Genomic DNA, 18,035 nt, shown 5'->3' with positions numbered 1-18,035 from the left:
ACCAAAAACAATGTTGAAGGAATTAGATGCACACTGAGTGAGATGTTGTCAAATATCTCGCAGAGTGCAGGACACAAAAACCTCCCATACATATAAATGTTAAAGAGGGTACACGTTTATAATATGGAATGAAAGATACATCCAGTGTGAGCAAAGCAACAGGTTGCTGCATGCATTGCCCTGCATTAAACACTGCAAAGAAAACGACAATGAGGATTAGAATTTAGAAACCGTTTTGGACAAATCTCTACTTACGGATTTAAAGCATAAACATAATACATTTGTCAGTTTTTAGAATAGTTAAAATGCAGTTTTCTGTCCCGCGATCAGCTGGAGTGTAGCAGAGTCATTGTGAATGTGCAGAGAGGGGGGCCGCAGACTCCTGGCAGTCAAAGGCTCCGGGGACTCCTTTAGCTCGGGGCTTCCTCCTTCTCCCTCCTCCTCCTCCTCCTCCTCCTCCTCAGCTGCTCCCCCGTCAGAAGGCCCACACAGATGAGTTTCCAGAGGGAGATCTGGTAGCTGCTGGTCCAGGATGCCGCCATCTGGAGGAGTGCTGTCCTCTGGACTTTGGTCTCCTACTTTCCCACTGGGATCACTCCCCCCTGCAGCATCGACACATTTGTTAGGTGTGCGCAGCCGCTTGGTGGCCCTCATGATGTCTGCCTGTAGCTGCCTGTGAGAGTCCACCGGCTCACTCTCCTGCTCTGGAGCGGGTTTTTCTGGCACCTCATTAAAGAGTTTAGCATCTCCCGTTTTGTCCCTGCGGTCCACGTACATTTTCGAGGGGAAAGACGAAGGGTAGTAGGTATTGACCTTGCGCCTGTGGCTCATGATGATCGCCCCGCAGATGATGAGGAAGAAAAGAAGGATGAAAGAGGCCGCTACCAGGATGAGAAGCATGTTCTCCTCCAGAAAGTCCACAACTTCAGTTAGAAAGTCAGTTTCCACATGGGTGGTGCCAAAAGGTGTGGTTTGGTACTCTGTGGAATGGTTGCTGGTGGGAGCAGAGGAAGTGAAGATGCTGGGCTCTTCCTCATCTGTACTTCCTTCTAGATCATTGTGAAATGATAGAGGTGTGGACATGCTGCTGCTGATGCAGAACACCACAAACAGACCAATCGGGCCCATCGGTAGCATGGCGTCCCCTCAGGATCTGTAAGAGACAATCAGCGGCTGTGTGAAGACAGTTTGTGTCACAATTATGTTGAAAGCAAAACTTTAACGAAAGCGCAAGTGTTTTATTTTGTACATGTTTCTGCAGCATGGCAACATTTTCATTAAATTCACTTGATTGTACCCTAAAAGAATTGTGGCTCATTAGTCTTTGCTGATTCGTACAATTTGTTTGACTCATTCGGATGAAATTAGTCGACTGATTGCACCGTCTGCCCGAGGATGGAATGAAAAATGCTGCATAAGAGATTAGATGTCACAAAGGGGACATTTTCCATCATTTATTTAAATAACAATCCGCTCACTGGCCAGTCTGGGTGTTAAAGGGAAGGAGCTCTCACACTTTCCTTCTTATTCGGCTCCATCTGTGTGCAAGCTGGGAAACACAAGCCTGTGCTCTCATCTGGTCGGATTGTTTTTTTTCTCCTGAATTGGTCACCCTAGACCGAATATATACATGACGACACATGCCTGGGAACATGTGCACATCAGGTCAATGTCTTATGCATGCACATGCACTCGTGCAATTGGTCCTTATTTCGTTGTCATTTTGTGATGCCACAAATGGAAAAAACAATACCAGGATCTAATCTTCGGTCCAGTCTAATGTCTAAAACTAACTCTTTAGTATCTATGCTTTTAGGCTACTTCCTCAGACGGGATCCAGCTCTGGAGGCTTCGTGATGCTGTCACATCAGCGAATTCAAATCGACATCAACAATCCCCAAAACGCCCAATGAGCAGGCAACATTTTCAAGATAAAACTGAAACTTAAAAAACCCTTTACTCACCATCCACTGTGACAGAAGTGCTGCTGTTAAGGTTTCCTCTGATGGGGGATGTGTGAAACCAGTCTGGAAAAAGTGAACTTAGAGAGAAATAGAGAAAACACACGGCAGAGAGTTGCAAATGCTCTGTGAGCCGCACTACTTCTGCAGTTTCAGATTTCAGGTTGGAAGTCGGTCTGGATAGTGCAAAAAATGTTGTCCCTCCTTCTGCCTCTCCGCTGTTCTCCTCCCCCTTCAGCTTCCTAGAGACTGTCTGAGCTCTCCGGCTTGCACACAGATTGTTCTTGTTAGGTAGGAGTCTGCAATGAGCTGTGGGGGCAGGGACCCTCTCCTCCACTCTCCTGTGGGGCTAAATAGATAAGCAAGGCTAAGGCAACGCTGGCGGAATGACCCCCAAAAACCACTTCACGACAGTAAAAGGTCGCCTACAAACCCTCACAACGTCATTATCTACAACATGTGTTCTCTGTTGAAATAGAGCTCGAGGACTCCTGCAGAAAGAGCCTCTCGTCGGGCCTTCTGGTCAAGCCTGGCCTCTGAACGGAGGCCTGCTGGGACAAACGGAGTCAGAGAGCAGCAGCGGCTTGTAAGAGCGACCGGCTAATGCAGGAAGAGGTTAATGTTTCCTGTGCAGACAAAACGCCTGTAACAAGTCAAAAGGGGGATTGTGGTCCACGGGCAAGCAATTAAACTCACACGGCGTGTGTGACCACTTTAGGGGAGAGTGTGTGACGGAGTGCGAATGAGCCCTGCAAGTGATGGCGTATCAGTGGAAAATGCATTTTTGGCATCTCTACTGTGTTTGCGATTAGTCCAGACAAATCTAACTTTATATGGTCATCAGGAGAAGGAAATGAGTTCCTGCTTGTTCAGGTTTACATTTGCTTCAGCTCTGTTGATAGTCACCAGTGTCTGTCTCGCTCAACGTGGAGAGAGAGAGAGTGAGAGAGAGAGAGAGAGGGCCCTAATAAGCATTCAGGGTGGTTTTCTTTTCACAGGAAGGGAAGTGAATATGAAATCCAGTCCTGTATAGAAGAAAGGCCTTTTATAAAGCCCGTCATAAATAAGGGAACTGACTTAGTCCACAGAGGGCGTATTGACTGTTTACCATTTAAAGACAGAAATGGACATTTAACCCCTTTTGTTTCTTTTTTAACAGAGTTGTGTTGTGTTAACATTTTGCATCAGAAACAGCTCTCCTTTCTGAAGAAAGGAAAACTTTAAAAACCCTTTTGTTTACTCATACGCAGTTGTAATTTTATTCCTATTAAATGCTACGACAATGGGACCAAAACTTTAGCTTTTTGAGTATATCAAGCATCTCTGGCAATAAATGACCTGTAAAATAACATTTTACCAAACAGTTAAATAAGACAAATTGTTTAATAAATTATCACAATACAGAAGCTGCATCTAAACACAGACAGTCACATACAGCCAGGTTGACATGATTCAAATGACAACGTTCATACAATGAAGCCACGATGACACCAGCAAAGCGCTTGTAAACTCAACAGCGTCTGCATAGAACATAAATCCCTTTACGAAACCAGACTTCCTGTTCCCCGTTGCTAAGTGAAATACCATCACGGCTCCGCTCAGGATGTTAAGAAAAAACACAATCTTTGATCCCTCTCTTCACCCCCTCTTTGGTTCTAGAGGAAGGAACGTGTAAAATGATCCCCAAAAGTCTCTAAAGCAGACGTTGGGTGACCTGTCCGAACGGCAGATACATTAAGGGTTCATCAACAGTTGTGCTGCTCCTCCACGTCGCTGGACTGTGCAGCGTTGCCAAAACCACAGACGGGCAGCACGGGTTTATTCCAGCAGCAACGGTTTCCACTGCACAGACATCAGACAGGTCCGCTGCCAACAACAGCGACTCCGTTTCAAACATATCGGTCATTTTCGGGGAGGAAGCTGCTGAGAGTGAGGTTATCTCCTCCGTCGTCATCGCTGTCTGCATCACCGTGGATCACCAGGACTCCGTTGGTGACCGGATTGCGTTGTCTGGAGTAGGCGACGTTCCTCTCGGGCAGCAGCGCCGAGATGCACATCATCTCGGTCGCCGGCTGAGCTTTTCTGAGGTTGTACTTCCTTGACGACAGCTTGGTGCAGAGGATGATGGTAGAGAAGATGAAGACTGTTGCCAATAGAGTCAGGAAGGCAATGACGATGAGCAAGAGCTTTATCACTCGTTGGGTGGAGCAGGGTGGGACCTCGGTGGTGGGTGGGCTCTTTGAGTCTTTACCAGGCGCAACCGGATTTGATTTGGTAGTTGGGACTGACATCTCTTTGGGGACACGAGGGAACAGGATTCCTGTAGGACTGGTGGAGACATTTGTGGTGGTCGGGACATTGGTGGTGGTAGAGACATTGGTGGTGGTCGGGACATTGGCAGTGGTAGAGACATTGGTGGTGGTCGGGACATTGGCGGTGGTAGAGACCTTGACGGTGGTCGGGACATTGGCGGTGGTCGGGACATTGGCAGTGGTCGGGACATTGGTGGTGGTCGGGACATTGGTGGTGGTCGGCACATTGGTGGTGGTAGAGACATTGGTGGTGGTCGGGACATTGGCGGTGGTAGAGACATTGGCGGTGGTCGGGACATTGGTGGTGGTCGGGACATTGGCAGTGGTAGAGACATTGGCGGTGGTCGGGACATTGGCGGTGGTCGGGACATTGGCGGTGGTCGGGACATTGGTGGTGGTCGGGACATTGGCAGTGGTAGAGACATTGGCAGTGGTAGAGACATTGACGGTGGTCGGGACATTGGCAGTGGTAGAGACATTGGCAGTGGTAGAGACATTGGTGGTGGTCGGGACATTGGCGGTGGTCGGGACATTGGTAGTGGTAGAGACATTGGTGGTGGTCGGGACATTGGCAATGGAGACCTTGACGGTGGTCGGGACCTTGGCGGTGGTGGAGACAGAGGGACCGCCGAGGGTCTGCTTGAGGAGCTTAGCGGGAGACAAAGGCGGCTGTGAAGACACCGGCACTCCGGCTACAGAAGCCGCCGCAGGAGCAGTGGTGTTAGAGGAGGCGGCGGGTGATTGTTGATGCATCGGATCCTCCGTAGGTTTCGCAGTGTCTACGTCCATGGGGTGGAGGGACCGATGTGCAGATGAAGTGGCAATCACCTGTTCCGGTTCCACATCGGTCCCTGCTGGTGAAGCCACCCTGACGTCTGCAGGTGTGCGAGGTTCAGCGGTTGAGTTAACGCTCGTGTCGGACGCCATGGCGCTGGAAACAGACAGTCCCCACAGCAGAGCCAGATACGTCTTCATGCCGAGTGGCATCATTGCCTGAAACTCAAGAAGAGAAGCCACGCAGGAGCTTAGTGAAGAAAGACTGTTAAGTCGATAACTGGCGTAACGACACACATGGGGAAAGAAACAACGCGTCACGTGTCTCCGCGTTAGTGACAGCGTATGACGGAACGTCATGTGTCCGTCACCACACCCACACATTTCAACAGGGAAAAAACAGAACTACTGCATTTGAGAGTCCGTTTGTACAGTCAGAATCCACATTTAAAGTTGAATTCTATCAAATCTGATTTTACGAGATTTCTGAAATGCTGTCAAAGTCAAGGATACATTTGAGGTAGGAAGTAAACATGTAGATAAATTGACTTCCTTTGTGATAAAAATCTGAATGGAAGACAACATTTTAAGAGAACAGTTGGTAAACTTTATCCAATGCCTTTAAGATGAAGGAAAAAGATAATCACCAAAAATTTGAAACAGATTAATTCAGAGTAAACTTTATAAATGAGTCCTTAGTCGGTATCTTATTTCCTCGTGTTCTGGAACCTCCTCAGTAGCTGTGACATGTTTTTTGAATCTCTGCATGGAGAAACAGGAAATGTTCACGTTCATTAAAAATAAAACAAAGAGTAACTGGCTCTAAATATTCTTTTTGTGAAACCAATACAGACAGATGCCTCCCTTAGAAACACATCGCTTTAAATCTTGCATCATTGAGCAAGTAAACACCCAATTACTTAAAAAAATATCTTGTTTGTATCCATTGGCAGAGGATGAAATGGGTCTTACCTCTACGATGCAGCGTTTTGAAGAGCTCAGGTGCTGATGTTTGCTCTGCTAGTCCGGATGACTTTATATAAAGTAGCAGGAAGTAGTCGGTTCTGTTTCTCACACGTTGACTACCGATTACTAGGATAACGGCTACATGTCACGTGGATAAAGGGTATTGGTTCTGCGTGAAGGCAGTGACAGCGGCCTAAAAATCAAAAAGGTTCATGGCGGATTTGGTTCACTTGCTTCAAAGACCGATACAAAACCGTGGCGGCTTGGACTCAAAAGATAAAAACGGAAATGTTAAGTGTGGAAATCTAAACTGTCTTAACTTCCTGTACTGCTGAGTCATAGGAGGATGTGGTTGTAGAAAAAAAACAACCTAAAAACGTATGACATTTAAAAAAAAAAAAAAAAAAGAAAAACGGTTTCAAAATGAAGTTTGTTGGTCTTTTGATTAGAAACAGTTGCTACTAATAAAGTTACACAGTAATTTCATTGTTTCTGGGCTCGTTTTATCCCATTTTAGGTCTATGGAAATAATAAAAGTAAAGAACAAAAATTATTGCAATTACATTTTCTACATTAATTTAAGGTGAAAAGTATTTTAAATGAAATAAAGGTATGACAAATGACTTTAAGAGCATTTTGATTGCCTCACAGCTGCTTTATCAAATGAGAATTTGAGCCTCGGGGTGGACCTCAAACAGTGGATGTTTGGACACAAATTCCCTCAAAATGATGCAATCCACGAGGACCAACCAGGTGGTGGAAACCCGGAATGCAGTTGACGCCGATGAGAATAAATAAATAAAAACCATTAAAAAAAAAGTATTTGCCCCAGCAGTTGCCCAATCAACACTTGAATGACCTCATGAGTACTGCTTCAGCACCATCGGCAGCTACAAAGGAAATACCAGCCCCAACTTGCAGGGATACACATTAATAAAAAAACTAAATGAATAAAAAAAATCTATTAAAAAGATGGCGTTTTTCATGTGTAAATTCTTTATTATGTGCACAGAACTTTTTGTTAGGGTTTCATTGAAACAAAAGCAGGGGGAGTGGCCCCTTCCAAACACAAAATATGCACTGGAAAGGGAGCCTTCGGTTGGACCCTTAACAGTGACAAGAGGCACCACTACATTTGCACAACATTTACACCAGAGAAATGCAACCCCCCCACCCACCCAATAAAACCTAATTTTAAATTTTAAACCCAGAAGAAAAAAGGGAATTAAAATATAAAAACGCTTAAAAAGGAATTCTCCCACATTCATAAATCTGATGGTTATCAATGAGAAAACTGGTGGGAGGAGAAAAGTTCAACAGCTATTATTTAAAAAATGAATCCAGCACGACTAAATCAACCTGCAACTGGAATGTTTGAGAAAATAAAATGTAAAAGCAGTGCATGAAACGGCACACGATTCATATTTGGCAAAACATAAGATAACAATGGAAATACTGATGCTACATACAATTTAAGTAGTAAGTACAAACTTCACATAATGCTTTACCACAATTAAAAAAATAAAATTAAAAAAAAGTTAAGACCTTTTCCTTCAACAAAAATGTCTTTTCTTCAAATGTGTTCATGAGCAGAGAGAGTTTCTCCTTTTCTCCTTGTGTGGGAAAGGTGGGACGGGGAGAGAAGTGTGGAACTGGAGACTTGATGTGGAAAAAAACAAGTTGATCTTGGAATGTAGGGCTCGGTTGGAGCTCAATGGAGCCGAATCTTGACAATTTGGCTGCGGCTGGCCCTCGTCCATTCGATTCCCAAATCAACCGGGGCGCCCCCCCCCCGCCCCCCACCCCCCGGGAAGCGGGGCCGCAAACTCACATGGCGACCTTGGCGACCTGATCTTCCAGTCTGGCGATTCGACGGTCTTGGAGGATGACGCGGTCCCTGAGTGACTTGAACTCTCGGAGCACCTCTTCCAGTTTGTCTTCTATTTTCTGGTCTTTCTTCTGGTCACAAACAGAGAACATGAGCTCAGCAGAGTTCCTTTAGACATCTCATTTGACTTTTAAGAAGCTCCCAAAAGATTCCCAGTGCTTACACTTTAGTACTCTAGTGCTTAAAGTGTTATGAGGGTGATGACTTCTTAATCCTAAATGAAACATGAAAACTTATTTTTAAGGCAAAACGAGCACGGAGTGAACAGGCAGTGAGGCCCTCCAGCACATTTTCCACTGCTGCTCCACCGAATCGTGACCCAAATACCAAAGAAAGTGCTGATCAATAACTTTTGTGAATTGTTTTGTAATAATTACTTGGAAGGAGGGAGTTCAAAGGTCAGATAAAATAAATAAGTTGCTGAGTGGGTGTCAGGTTTGTTCAATTAAAAACGAGGAAAGTAATAATCAGTTATTAAGAATCTAGTTGTAAAAAAAATTAAAAAATAATAACTGGTCACTCACTACTGCGCGCTGCGGAGAAGCGTGCTTCTGCACGGTCGAGGTGTTTTCTGCTTTGGGGGCCGGCTTGGTCTCCAGGACGTTGGGCTTCACCACTTTGAGATCGCGGGCCTTAGTGGACACGTAGCCGTCTCTGAGCGAGATCAGGAGGGGGCCTCCGTTCTTCCCGGCGAACCACTCCTCCGCCTCCAGGGCGGGGTCGGGGCCGGCTGTGTCGGGGTACAGGTCGTCCTGGAACAGATCCGACTGTGGGGGGGGGGGAAGACAAGTAATAAGGAGGGGAGGACAGCAGAGGAAATGGATGTGGTCCATAAGGCACCACTGAACATGTTTATTAGTCGAACAGAGACGTACCTTACGCGGGACTGTCATGATGATCGGCTCACATTTCCTCTCGTGTAATTTGTAAAACCTACAGAGAGGATTAATAATGTGTGATTATTTCATTCATAGCAGTTAGCTGCAACATTAAAAACAGACAGAATGAACACTACGAGTAGCAATAAAGATTGAATTTATTCCTTTTGGATGAACAATCATTAATTCAATTTTGTACAACTTTTTTTTTAAATGATCAGTACGTGTCAAAAATAATTTGAACTATGAGTAAACACAAGATTAAGAATTTACTTTTGACTTTGTTAGATGCGCTGTCACTATTCTTTCTTCTATTCGTCAAATCAACGTTTTGTCAAGAACTGACACAATAAGTTGATAGACCTTGATATTTATAGATTATTAAGCAATAACTGAGTGGATAATGTTTTTCTTCCTTTTTTATTCAAACATGCCCTAAATCCAACCTTTCACAACCTTCTATCCAACCAAATTGAATATTTGGGAGATTTATTTTTCTTCTATTTGCTTATTTTATAGACCATACCGGTAACTGATGAAAAATACGTAGTTGAATGGTAAAGAAAATAAATCTTAGTTGCATATGCATCCCTTGCATGGGGCTAAGGACTAAGACATTAAACCAAAAAAAAAGTGGTTCAAGTTGATTTTCATATTTTTAAAAATCTGTATATATATAAACAAACACAGTATTGTAGCTGCACCAACTAACAGAACAAAAGATAACTAACAACAGTTCCTGCAATACCTTGCGATTTCACATTTGTTGACATCCAGGCCTCTCTTGGGCATGTACCCCATGCCTCTCTGGGGCTCCTTGGTGGAAAAGGTACTGAGGTAGTGAACAAACGGGGCCTCGTCAGTGATCTCAAAGTAGCGAATGCTGCTGTCGCCCTGAGCACATACAGTCACAGCTCAGAGTCAGTTTGACCATCAAATCAAAAAAGGCCTCAATTAAGACTGGTCTTTACAGGGCTCGCTCACCTTTCCACACAGGTAGACTACGTTGGTGTCCGGGTCGTAGAAGGGCAGCAGAACTCCATTACTGGAGTCCATCTCTTGAACACATATGGGCTCATCCATGTTTTCCTGGAAACACAAAATTGAGGATAAGAAATCACGACAACTGTGGCGTTCCGTGGCATTTATCTCCTCTGGAGCCAAAATGAACAAATCATGTCCTTTTAATAGATAAAAAAAAAAAAAAAAAAGATATATCTTTGAATGCAACGCCCCCATCTGGAGCTGCGGCGTAAGGAAAGTTTGACGGAAAATAAATAATAAATTTCACATTCGGGGCGAAACGGGAGACGCTGACGGAAACCCAGACAACGTGAACCACCAGTATATAAGTGATGAGTCAATGCGTGTTGAAGAGGGACGTACGGGTTTCCACAGAGCCAGCTGCCGCTCGCTCATGCGGCTGAATCCGGTGGTGAAAATGTTTCCGTTCGCCAGAAAGATGGCCCTCATTGGTCGAGCTCCCTCGTGAGCTTTGTCCTTCTCCTAAAAACAGAAACACGCGCGTCAGCCCGTGCCGCCGAGCAGACAGCCCGGTGGGGGATTCTGGGAAAGATGATTTCACGCGAGAAGCATCCAAGCCCCCCCCCCCGGCTCAAATCCCCGCAGCGCCCCCCCAACTCACGGCGACAACCTTCTTTTTACGGGGGTCGACGACGCGGACCTTCTTGTCCTTGCAGGCGGTGCAGAGCAGGCTGCCGTTGCGGCTCCAGCTGACGCTAAAGATAACATCGGGGTGCATGTCCTCCAGGTTGATCATGGCCTCCCCCGTGCGCACGTTCCAAATGACGATCTGGTTGTCGCACCCTTAAATGGACACATGCGGCACAGGCTGACTACACACAGACACACACACACACCTCTGTGTCCAAGGTTATTTTAAGTCCCCAACATCACACAAAGCGCCACGACAGAGGGCGACCTGTGAGGTAATCGGTCCTATTTGGAGTTCAGCTGTGCGCACTGGACAAACGGCAGACGATTACAGAGTGGGAGGGTGGGGGGTCTCAGGCAAAGGTTACCTGCACTGAGGAGAACGTTGCGAGCGGTGGGATGCCAGGACACGATGCCGACCCTCTTGGAGTGGCCCTCCAACACGACCACAGGCTCCGAGAGAGGCGTCACCAGCCCGTTCTCAGGGATCTGCCAAACCTGAGTGAGCAAATAAACAAACGTGCTTTTATTCATACACACTATACAAAACAAAACACGTCTTATAGCTTTAGATTAAAACAAAACACTAGCTCACAGTATATTAATTAAATAAAATGGGGCCACCATTCGCATGTTCTAAGTCTCAAATGAAACGCTGCGGTGGGTGTAACCCAATTGGTTTTATACTCCTTCCTCTGGTAAAAAACAAACATGACAAACGCATGCGATACTGCAGACATTAACCGCGTCCTCACCATCACCGTGCAGTCCTCCGAGCCGCTGGCAATGACATGGTCGTTATGGGGACACCAGTCGATGTCCAACACCGGGCCCGTGTGACCGCACACGGTCGGGTAGACCTTGTCTATGCGCCCAGACTGGGAGACAGAAGACAACGTTGTTACGGAAACAGTGTGAGCCACGATCGCTGTGAGCTGAGATCTGTAAGAGGAATATTGAAATGGCCGACCAACAAGGCTGTGGAAGCTACGTTCAGTCCTTTGCTTGATTGCAAGACGATGTCGGACTCTTTTAAGACAATCACATTGCAACTTCACACATCCGTCCTCAACACGTCCTCAATCCCCTGCATGAGTACCGCGTGTTGACATACAGCGACATTACACGCCTTCACTACAGGCAGATTTAATCATTGATTACTAATGATAGATATGAGCCTCGGGGAACGACCGGACGGGGGAGGGGGGGGGGGGGGGGGTCAGAGGGGCAGTGTGCCGACGGCCTGCTGACTGGGAAGCCTACGGGAATCGATTAGCTCCATGCTCTGAATACTATGATGCGGTGTGCTGCTGGTCTCTCTGGGTGTGCTTTAAAACTTCTGTGGATCATTCTGGTCTCTAGTCGCCAGTGTCATGCAGCCCAGAGTTAAGAATAACTTACAGACAGACCGTGAAACAGACAGTAGCCGCTTTTTGAAGAACTAGAAAATGTCACAGTGGAACCAAAAATAAATAAATGCGCCGGCCCTTGAGGCCCGACAAGTTAAAACGTCTTTCTAACACACTTCATACCAACTCGGACCCCACAGCTCGACTGTAAAAGGACAATCAAAATACATTCTCAAAACCCCTTGAAGGAAGTGAGAAGGTCTTTCCCACTGACCTTTTGCAGAGGAAGTACAAGAAAGGCTCCTCCCCCACTGGCGTCTATGATGATGGCAACAAATTTAGGGTTGACGGCACAGAAGGAGCTGTCCCACGTGACCCTGGACACGCGGATGTCATCATAGCACTGGTCGTTCCGCACGGCCTGACCGAAGACGTGGCGGAACTTGCTCTGTCGCACGACTCGCCGCAACATATCTGTCAGGAGAAATGAAGAATACAACCGGAGTGGGTTAGGTCCAGAAAAGTGGCTATTTTCCCCCCCAACAGAATAGCGTGACAAAATCTTAAAAATCCCGTCTCCGGGGGTTTGGTTTGGTGGCCGCACAATCCGTCTGATCTGACATCATGTGCATCCACCGGGTTGGAGTTTGTTCCTGTGCACTGGAAGCACATGAATCCGCTCCACCTACTGGCAGACGTTCGAGGTAAACTGTACATCAGACACAGCTTCATTTTTCTGTTGAACTCGCTTCGTGTCAGTGTAAGTTTTTCCAGACTTGCCAAGACTGACAGAAAATGTTGTTGACTAATAAGGCAACGGAAGTCTAACAAATATTCACTAAACATGATGGAAATTCTCCTCAAACTTTACTCATCTTAGCATCGCTTCTTGTAATTCCAAGATACATGTGGTTTCGATAGGGGAATAGGGTGATTTTTTATCATTTTAGTGGCATAGCTTTGTGCATAATTATGTAGAGAATATATGGTGTCTAAGGGCGATAATTAAGCTGCCAGTCTGAAGCGACACACTGAGCGGTTATACAAGCGGCAAGATTTCCCCCAGTTACCTAAACCACCTGCTCTTTCCCACGCAGTATGAAAATGGAAAAAAAAAATGAATCACCACGCTCTTTCCCCCAAAATCTTACTCAGCAACATTGGCACATTTGGTTTTTCGCAAAAGACGTCGCAAATCTCATCTTCAAGTCTTCCTCCAGATATTCATTTCATTTAGTAGTTTTGGTACTCTAAGCAAAGATTCCTTTCCATGAATAATCTTCTGTAAATGAAGTGTCCTTTGTAGCAGTTACACTCACTCCAAATATGCATCTAAAAAAAAAAGAAAAGTGCTGCTTCAGCCCCTGCAGCCTGGAGTTGATGTCATCCACACCGCGTGCTGCTCTTCACCACCTGACACGAGACATCCCTGAGCATCACGGCGGTGGACTGTTGTTGTTGTTTCTGCAGTCACAGACTAATCCTGTGATGAAAGCATCCGAAAGAGTAACGTTACAGAATTTTCTCTGGCACGGACCAAAAACCGCAACGAGAATCCCTGCAGGAGTCCGGCCTCCGCGTCTGCTATTTTTCACTTGGTCTGGACTAAAATGGGTGGACACAACATAAGCGCGTTATAACACGGGCACGTTGCTTTTTCTGGGGGGTAGGGGGGGGGAGAAAGAGAGTCTTTGCTGGATGCACCAAAGGATTCGTCGTAGACGGAAAGTGCCAACGTGCTAACGTTAAACAATGGCAGCTAGCTATGGTTAGCTCGTGTGAACACAAAGCAACGGCGTGCAGCCTCCTCCCCATCGAAACAATGAGTACAAGACGAACACAGCGACGGCACTGAGGGAGGGGGGGGGGTCATTTTAAACTTCCCTGTCAGATTTGTTCACTTAGTGAACAAACTGCGTGGAACCTTTAGATGAGCGAGTCTCGCCCTGAGGCAAGTCGAACATGGAGACTTGTGTTTTTTTTTGTGGGGGGGGGGGGCGTTGAGTGACGTTAAGCACCAGATGTGACCATCACTTGAGAGCGAAAACGACGCCTGCGAATAAATGAAAACGAAAAGATGGTTTAAAAAAATGGTGGTGTCTTCAGTAACGTGTGACGTTAAAGCTGCCCACGGTGGTAGTAGCGCAGCGTGCTGCCGCCCCTCCGCCGCCGTGCACCGGGTGCTGCTGCGGGGCTGCTCCCCGCGAGAACAGCCGCTGATGCGCGGAGACGTTTCACGCCGCAGACCATAGGGGGGGGGGATTAAAAACACAATAAATAAAAAACCCACACACAGAGCATACCACACAACCTAAAACGTGTAATTTCTGTGCGACTGCGCCGGCAGGCTGTGGGTGTGTTTGCCATCCGACCGGCTCGCCGGGTTAGCTAGCTAGCATAGCCGGCTAGCTGCTAGGAGGACCGCAGCCAGCTGACGCCGAGTGCAGATATTTCCACCCGAGCTTTTTTTTTTTTTGGAGGGCTGCTCCCATTCTCAAATCCATCCAAGCCAGTTAAATGGATGCTGCACCGCGCCGGCCGAGAGAGCACACATGAAACATACACAATGCAAAGATACTTGTCCCCGCACACACACACACGCGCTTTCTTACCTCCTAACTCTATGCACGATTTTCGGGGGTAATCAATCACAACACATGAGTCTGGTAGTTTAGGCGCGCCCTTGTCCTGCAGGACGTCGATCTGGTGTCCGCTGCCTCCAAGACTTGCAAATATGTGGCCCGGAGGAAGTGTTTTAAACCTACAAGTATTTATAAAGGCGGATTGGCAAAATGAGCATCTCCTGTCCACTCCTCACCTGCAGAAGACTAGCACTGGTCTACTCTCATCGTTATTAAGTTCAATGGGGGTACGCTGCCGAGAGGCTACGGCGCATGCGCAAATGAATAGATTTCCCGTGGCTGTGAATGGGGATGGTGTGGCTGCAGGAAAAAAAACTGGGGTTTCTCGCTCGTCCCCCGCGTGTCGTGTGAAGCAGAGCTACTGAATTCATTATTTGTTCAGCTATGCAAATATGTGGATTTTAACTGGAAGCATCATCTATTGTATCATGGTCCATCCCATCCCCCTCGGTTCCATCCGATCCCACCCAGCCTGCAGTGCAAAACCCATTAAACAAACCCCCTTGTAATGCACCCACATATCCCATATTCAGGGGATTCTTTATATATTCTTAATATACATTTTCATTTTTTTTCACAGAACATCCCGCCCCCCTACGATTGATTCAATTTAAGGGTTTTAAATGGTAGTATTCAGTGTTTGATGTTGACTGATGCTATTGAATATGTCTGTTGAAAGGCACAATGAATGGGACGAGCATTCCTAACCTTGGAAATAGTTGGCAAACAATCCCAACTCAAGATACACTTACTACCTTTTTTCAGGGCTGCCAGCTGCATCACAGTCTTCATTCATGTCAAGGAGAACTTTCATAATAAGTTTGTAAGCCGACACAAATGGATCAAAAAATGGTCTTCTTATGCATCAAAGAAAATTGGTTGGAATTTTTATCACGCCATATAAAAATGAACAGCATGCAGGGAATGCACGTCCAAAACCTTCAACAAGTCCTGGTTTTCAGAACAATCCACTACGGTTCGAATCATTACAAATCTTAACATAAATAATGTGCAAAAATTGTATTTTGAATTTATCTATCATTGAAAATTGTTTAAAAGGGAAATGTTTTCTCATGACACTCTGTGCTTAGCAGTTTGTAAAGTACCCTCCTCCTAAAGTAAGCACACATAACGAGCTTCTTGGGTACAACTGCTTTGATGAACCATTTAAACAAAGACAGAACCAATGCCTTCGTTACAACGCAAAGTTTTTACCTTTCTTTGGAAATTGTTGAGGTTCCGGTGGTCTCTCTTTGGATTTCTTTGGGACATCAAAGGCATTCTTCATTTGGGATACTTTCACACTGGGACCCTCCTCCGCCACCCGAACCGGAGCTTTGGTCCCTTCAGGTTTGACCCGGCCCTGATGTCTCTGCATTTGATTGGTTTCTTTGATGATTTCCGCTACGGGCTTGAACGAGCCCACCTCATTGCAGTTTCCCACATCCCGGTCACTACTGAGGTTACATTTACGGTTACCATAGTTACCACGGTTGTCATCGCTGACTCTTTCAGAAAGAAGCTCAGGGTGAATCTCTTTTCTTCCTGAATGAGCAGCTTTTGGTCTTTGGACGTCCTTGCACGATGTGACCTCAGGCGTGTGAATAGTCTCTGTGGACGCAAAACTCTTTGGGGCCTGTTTCGCAACGGTAGGGGGCGAGCTTTTGAATCTGGATCGTCTCTCCAGGAACACTCTTCTCTGCAACATGTCCAAGTTCGGTGGCTCCTCCTCTGGAGACACGCTGCGTGCCATGCGCGCGCAGTATTCGTAGTCGATCATGTCTCCGTACTGATCGTCCATGCGCTGGAGTGAAAGTTGTTCCCAAGGGCTCAGGTCAACTGACAGCCGCCGCGTGTTGGTTGGCGCCGCGTAAGAGCCCCTTTCGTCCCACAGCAAGCACATGTCCTGATTGGTCGGAGCGTTGCTCGGAAGACCTTTGAAAAAATCAAAAGTGTGTCTCCTCTTGAGCCTCTCCTCAGAACGCAAATGTTCTTTGCCTCTTCTGTGCACATCAGTAGACCTTAATTGTGCAGTTTTGAGCTTTATAAAAGGGTTTTTAGGTTTTTTGGGCACAGGCGGAGGTGGACCTTTAGCTTTTGGCTTTTCCCTCGGCACGGATTCCTCATTAGAATCACGGGAGGCCTCCGGCACCGTTTGTGATTTCCCCGCGTCCCTGTTAGGCAACAGATGAGTTACGGGCGGAGGGGTGATGACAGCAGAGAAGCAAACGAGCTTGCTCTCCCTCTTCAAGCTGGCGACCTCCGTCTTTCCATCGCGGCCTTCATTCTCTGGCAGCGGAGGACGAGGGATTAGATCACATTGTTCCGTTGAGAGAAAGGGATTGTCATGTACTGGTGGGGTTTCAGAGGCCGGGGACTCTGCCTTTCGGGGGTGCGAGTCGCCTGCTTTGCACGACGCTCTGCCGTCCTCTTTCTTGGTCCACAAACCACCTCCTTTGGCCCTCATGGAGACGGCCCCAGCAAACCTGCTCTGATGGGACTCACCTGCAGCCGCTTGCTTTTTTTGTGCAACAAACTCTGAATCGTGGCTCGCGTGATCCCGCTCACCGCTGTTTCCTGGTCTTTTCACCGAGCCGCGGTTGCTTTGGCCGGACAGGTGCTCCTCGCTAATGTTAGAAACCTGCCTCTTGCTGGGGTCTTTCACGTTTTGCTCCCGCTCGGCGGTTCCTCTCCCAGCGTAGACAGCTCCGACGTGACCGACCCCTTTTAGCCGACACCTGCCGCCTGTCACTTCAGCCGAATGTGGACCCATCTCCCTCTCAGGGCAGGCGTCGGGTGAACTCTTAGCGAGCTCTTTCACACTGTCGGAAGCGACTGGAAGTGGGTCTGATCTTCTCCTGCTTTCCTCCTCATTAACCTTTTCTCGAGGGGCGACCCTGGAAGCTGGCGGAAGGTCAGCGCCGCTAACGGAAGCCTCCTCTTCAACTCTTCTTTTTACAGGTGATTGTGAATCCTCCGTCTTTATCCTCTTGCCAAGAGCGATGTCCCCATCGGACGACATCCAGGTCTCATCCTTCTCGAGTACCACAAAGTCTTCCTCGTTGCTGGGATTGAACGAGGAAGATAAACTGGTGGCTTGAATTTCAGGACCAAGATCTGATTTCCTCCCATTTCCTTGCTCCTCCATAGCTCCACTCACAGAGCCTCGTCTTTGGTTCGAAGCCGGTCTTGTCTCCTTCAGGCTCAGGGCGGCTTTTGACTCGCCGGCCGTTCGAGCGCCACTCCAGCTCCGCCTGTCTCCGCCCACCCCCTCTCCCCTGGCGTTCAGAGGTTGCTCCCGTTGACCTAAAGGCCCGATTGGCCGCCTGGTTTGGGGGCCTGTACGTGCAGAAGTAAGTGGACTGACACTGATCCCGCTAATCCACCCGGTACCCCGAGGGGTCGCAAAACCGTCGTCGCCCTGATCTCTGCTGTCCTCTGGCCCCGCCGTCTCCGACTGTTCGGTCTCTTCGGTTTGCCCCGACCAGTCTGAGTTATCCAGTGACTCTTCGTCCTTTTCAGACAGCCTCCCCAGCTTTTGGCCCATGGTTGTTGTTCTGGTCCTATCATTAAGAAAAGAGAGGGACAAAT

General features: G+C 47.2%; 3 protein-coding genes across 8 annotated transcripts; all 3 read right to left on the bottom strand.

The window, feature by feature from the left end:
* Positions 1 to 83: 83 nt before the first annotated feature.
* tmem119b (transmembrane protein 119b) lies at positions 84 to 2,455 on the bottom strand. Its single transcript, XM_062558886.1, has 2 exons — positions 1,965 to 2,455; positions 84 to 1,153 (listed from the first exon to the last, which is right to left on the bottom strand). The coding sequence occupies exon 2, from the start codon at positions 1,135 to 1,137 to the stop codon at positions 301 to 303; it is 837 nt and encodes a 278-aa protein (XP_062414870.1). The 5' UTR covers positions 1,138 to 1,153; positions 1,965 to 2,455; the 3' UTR covers positions 84 to 300.
* A 217-nt stretch (positions 2,456 to 2,672) lies between these two features.
* LOC119226283 (uncharacterized) lies at positions 2,673 to 6,406 on the bottom strand. Of its 2 annotated transcripts, none has more exons than XM_037484069.2 (2): positions 6,020 to 6,406; positions 2,673 to 5,272 (listed from the first exon to the last, which is right to left on the bottom strand). In XM_037484069.2, exon 2 carries the CDS (start codon positions 5,261 to 5,263, stop codon positions 3,851 to 3,853), a length of 1,413 nt encoding a protein of 470 aa, XP_037339966.2. In that variant the 5' UTR covers positions 5,264 to 5,272; positions 6,020 to 6,406; the 3' UTR covers positions 2,673 to 3,850. The 2 variants fall into 2 exon arrangements, with proteins under 2 accessions (XP_037339966.2, XP_037339967.2); XM_037484070.2 differs by having other exon boundaries at positions 2,673 to 5,266.
* Positions 6,407 to 6,990: 584 nt separating this feature from the next.
* On the bottom strand, positions 6,991 to 17,625 carry coro1cb (coronin, actin binding protein, 1Cb). Of its 5 annotated transcripts, none has more exons than XM_037484062.2 (11): positions 15,660 to 17,625; positions 12,077 to 12,276; positions 11,209 to 11,331; positions 10,822 to 10,951; positions 10,425 to 10,606; positions 10,166 to 10,285; positions 9,764 to 9,868; positions 9,528 to 9,673; positions 8,777 to 8,834; positions 8,426 to 8,668; positions 6,991 to 7,969 (listed from the first exon to the last, which is right to left on the bottom strand). In XM_037484062.2, exons 1-11 carry the CDS (start codon positions 17,590 to 17,592, stop codon positions 7,841 to 7,843), a joined length of 3,369 nt encoding a protein of 1,122 aa, XP_037339959.2. In that variant the 5' UTR covers positions 17,593 to 17,625; the 3' UTR covers positions 6,991 to 7,840. The 5 variants fall into 5 exon arrangements, with proteins under 5 accessions (XP_037339959.2, XP_037339958.2, XP_037339960.2 ...); XM_037484061.2 differs by having other exon boundaries at positions 6,991 to 7,972; positions 15,660 to 17,623; XM_037484063.2 differs by lacking the exon at positions 15,660 to 17,625 and adding an exon at positions 14,415 to 14,704 and having other exon boundaries at positions 6,991 to 7,972.
* Between the last annotated feature and the right edge of the window lie 410 nt (positions 17,626 to 18,035).

Source organism: Pungitius pungitius, chromosome 18, assembly GCF_949316345.1.
Source record: "Pungitius pungitius chromosome 18, fPunPun2.1, whole genome shotgun sequence".
Lineage (NCBI taxonomy): Eukaryota > Metazoa > Chordata > Actinopteri > Perciformes > Gasterosteidae > Pungitius > Pungitius pungitius.
The sequence above is the reverse complement of the archived record's forward strand: the minus strand, read 5'-3'. Positions and strand labels throughout refer to the sequence as shown.

What these genes read in the sequence shown, in the direction of transcription:
- tmem119b (XM_062558886.1), bottom strand. Translation starts at nt 1,137, where the DNA reads ATGCTACCGATGGGCCCGATTGGTCTGTTTGTGGTGTTCTGCATCAGC.
- LOC119226283 (XM_037484069.2), bottom strand. Translation starts at nt 5,263, where the DNA reads ATGATGCCACTCGGCATGAAGACGTATCTGGCTCTGCTGTGGGGACTG.
- coro1cb (XM_037484061.2), bottom strand. Translation starts at nt 17,592, where the DNA reads ATGGAGGAGCAAGGAAATGGGAGGAAATCAGATCTTGGTCCTGAAATT. An exon ending in TCAACAATTTCCAAAGAAAG is followed by an intron (nt 12,277 to 15,659) that starts GTAAAAACTTTG and finishes TTCTCCTGACAG; the next exon opens with ATATGTTGCGGCGAGTCGTG. An exon ending in AGCTGGCTCTGTGGAAACCC is followed by an intron (nt 9,869 to 10,165) that starts GTACGTCCCTCT and finishes TTGTGTTTCCAG; the next exon opens with GAAAACATGGATGAGCCCAT.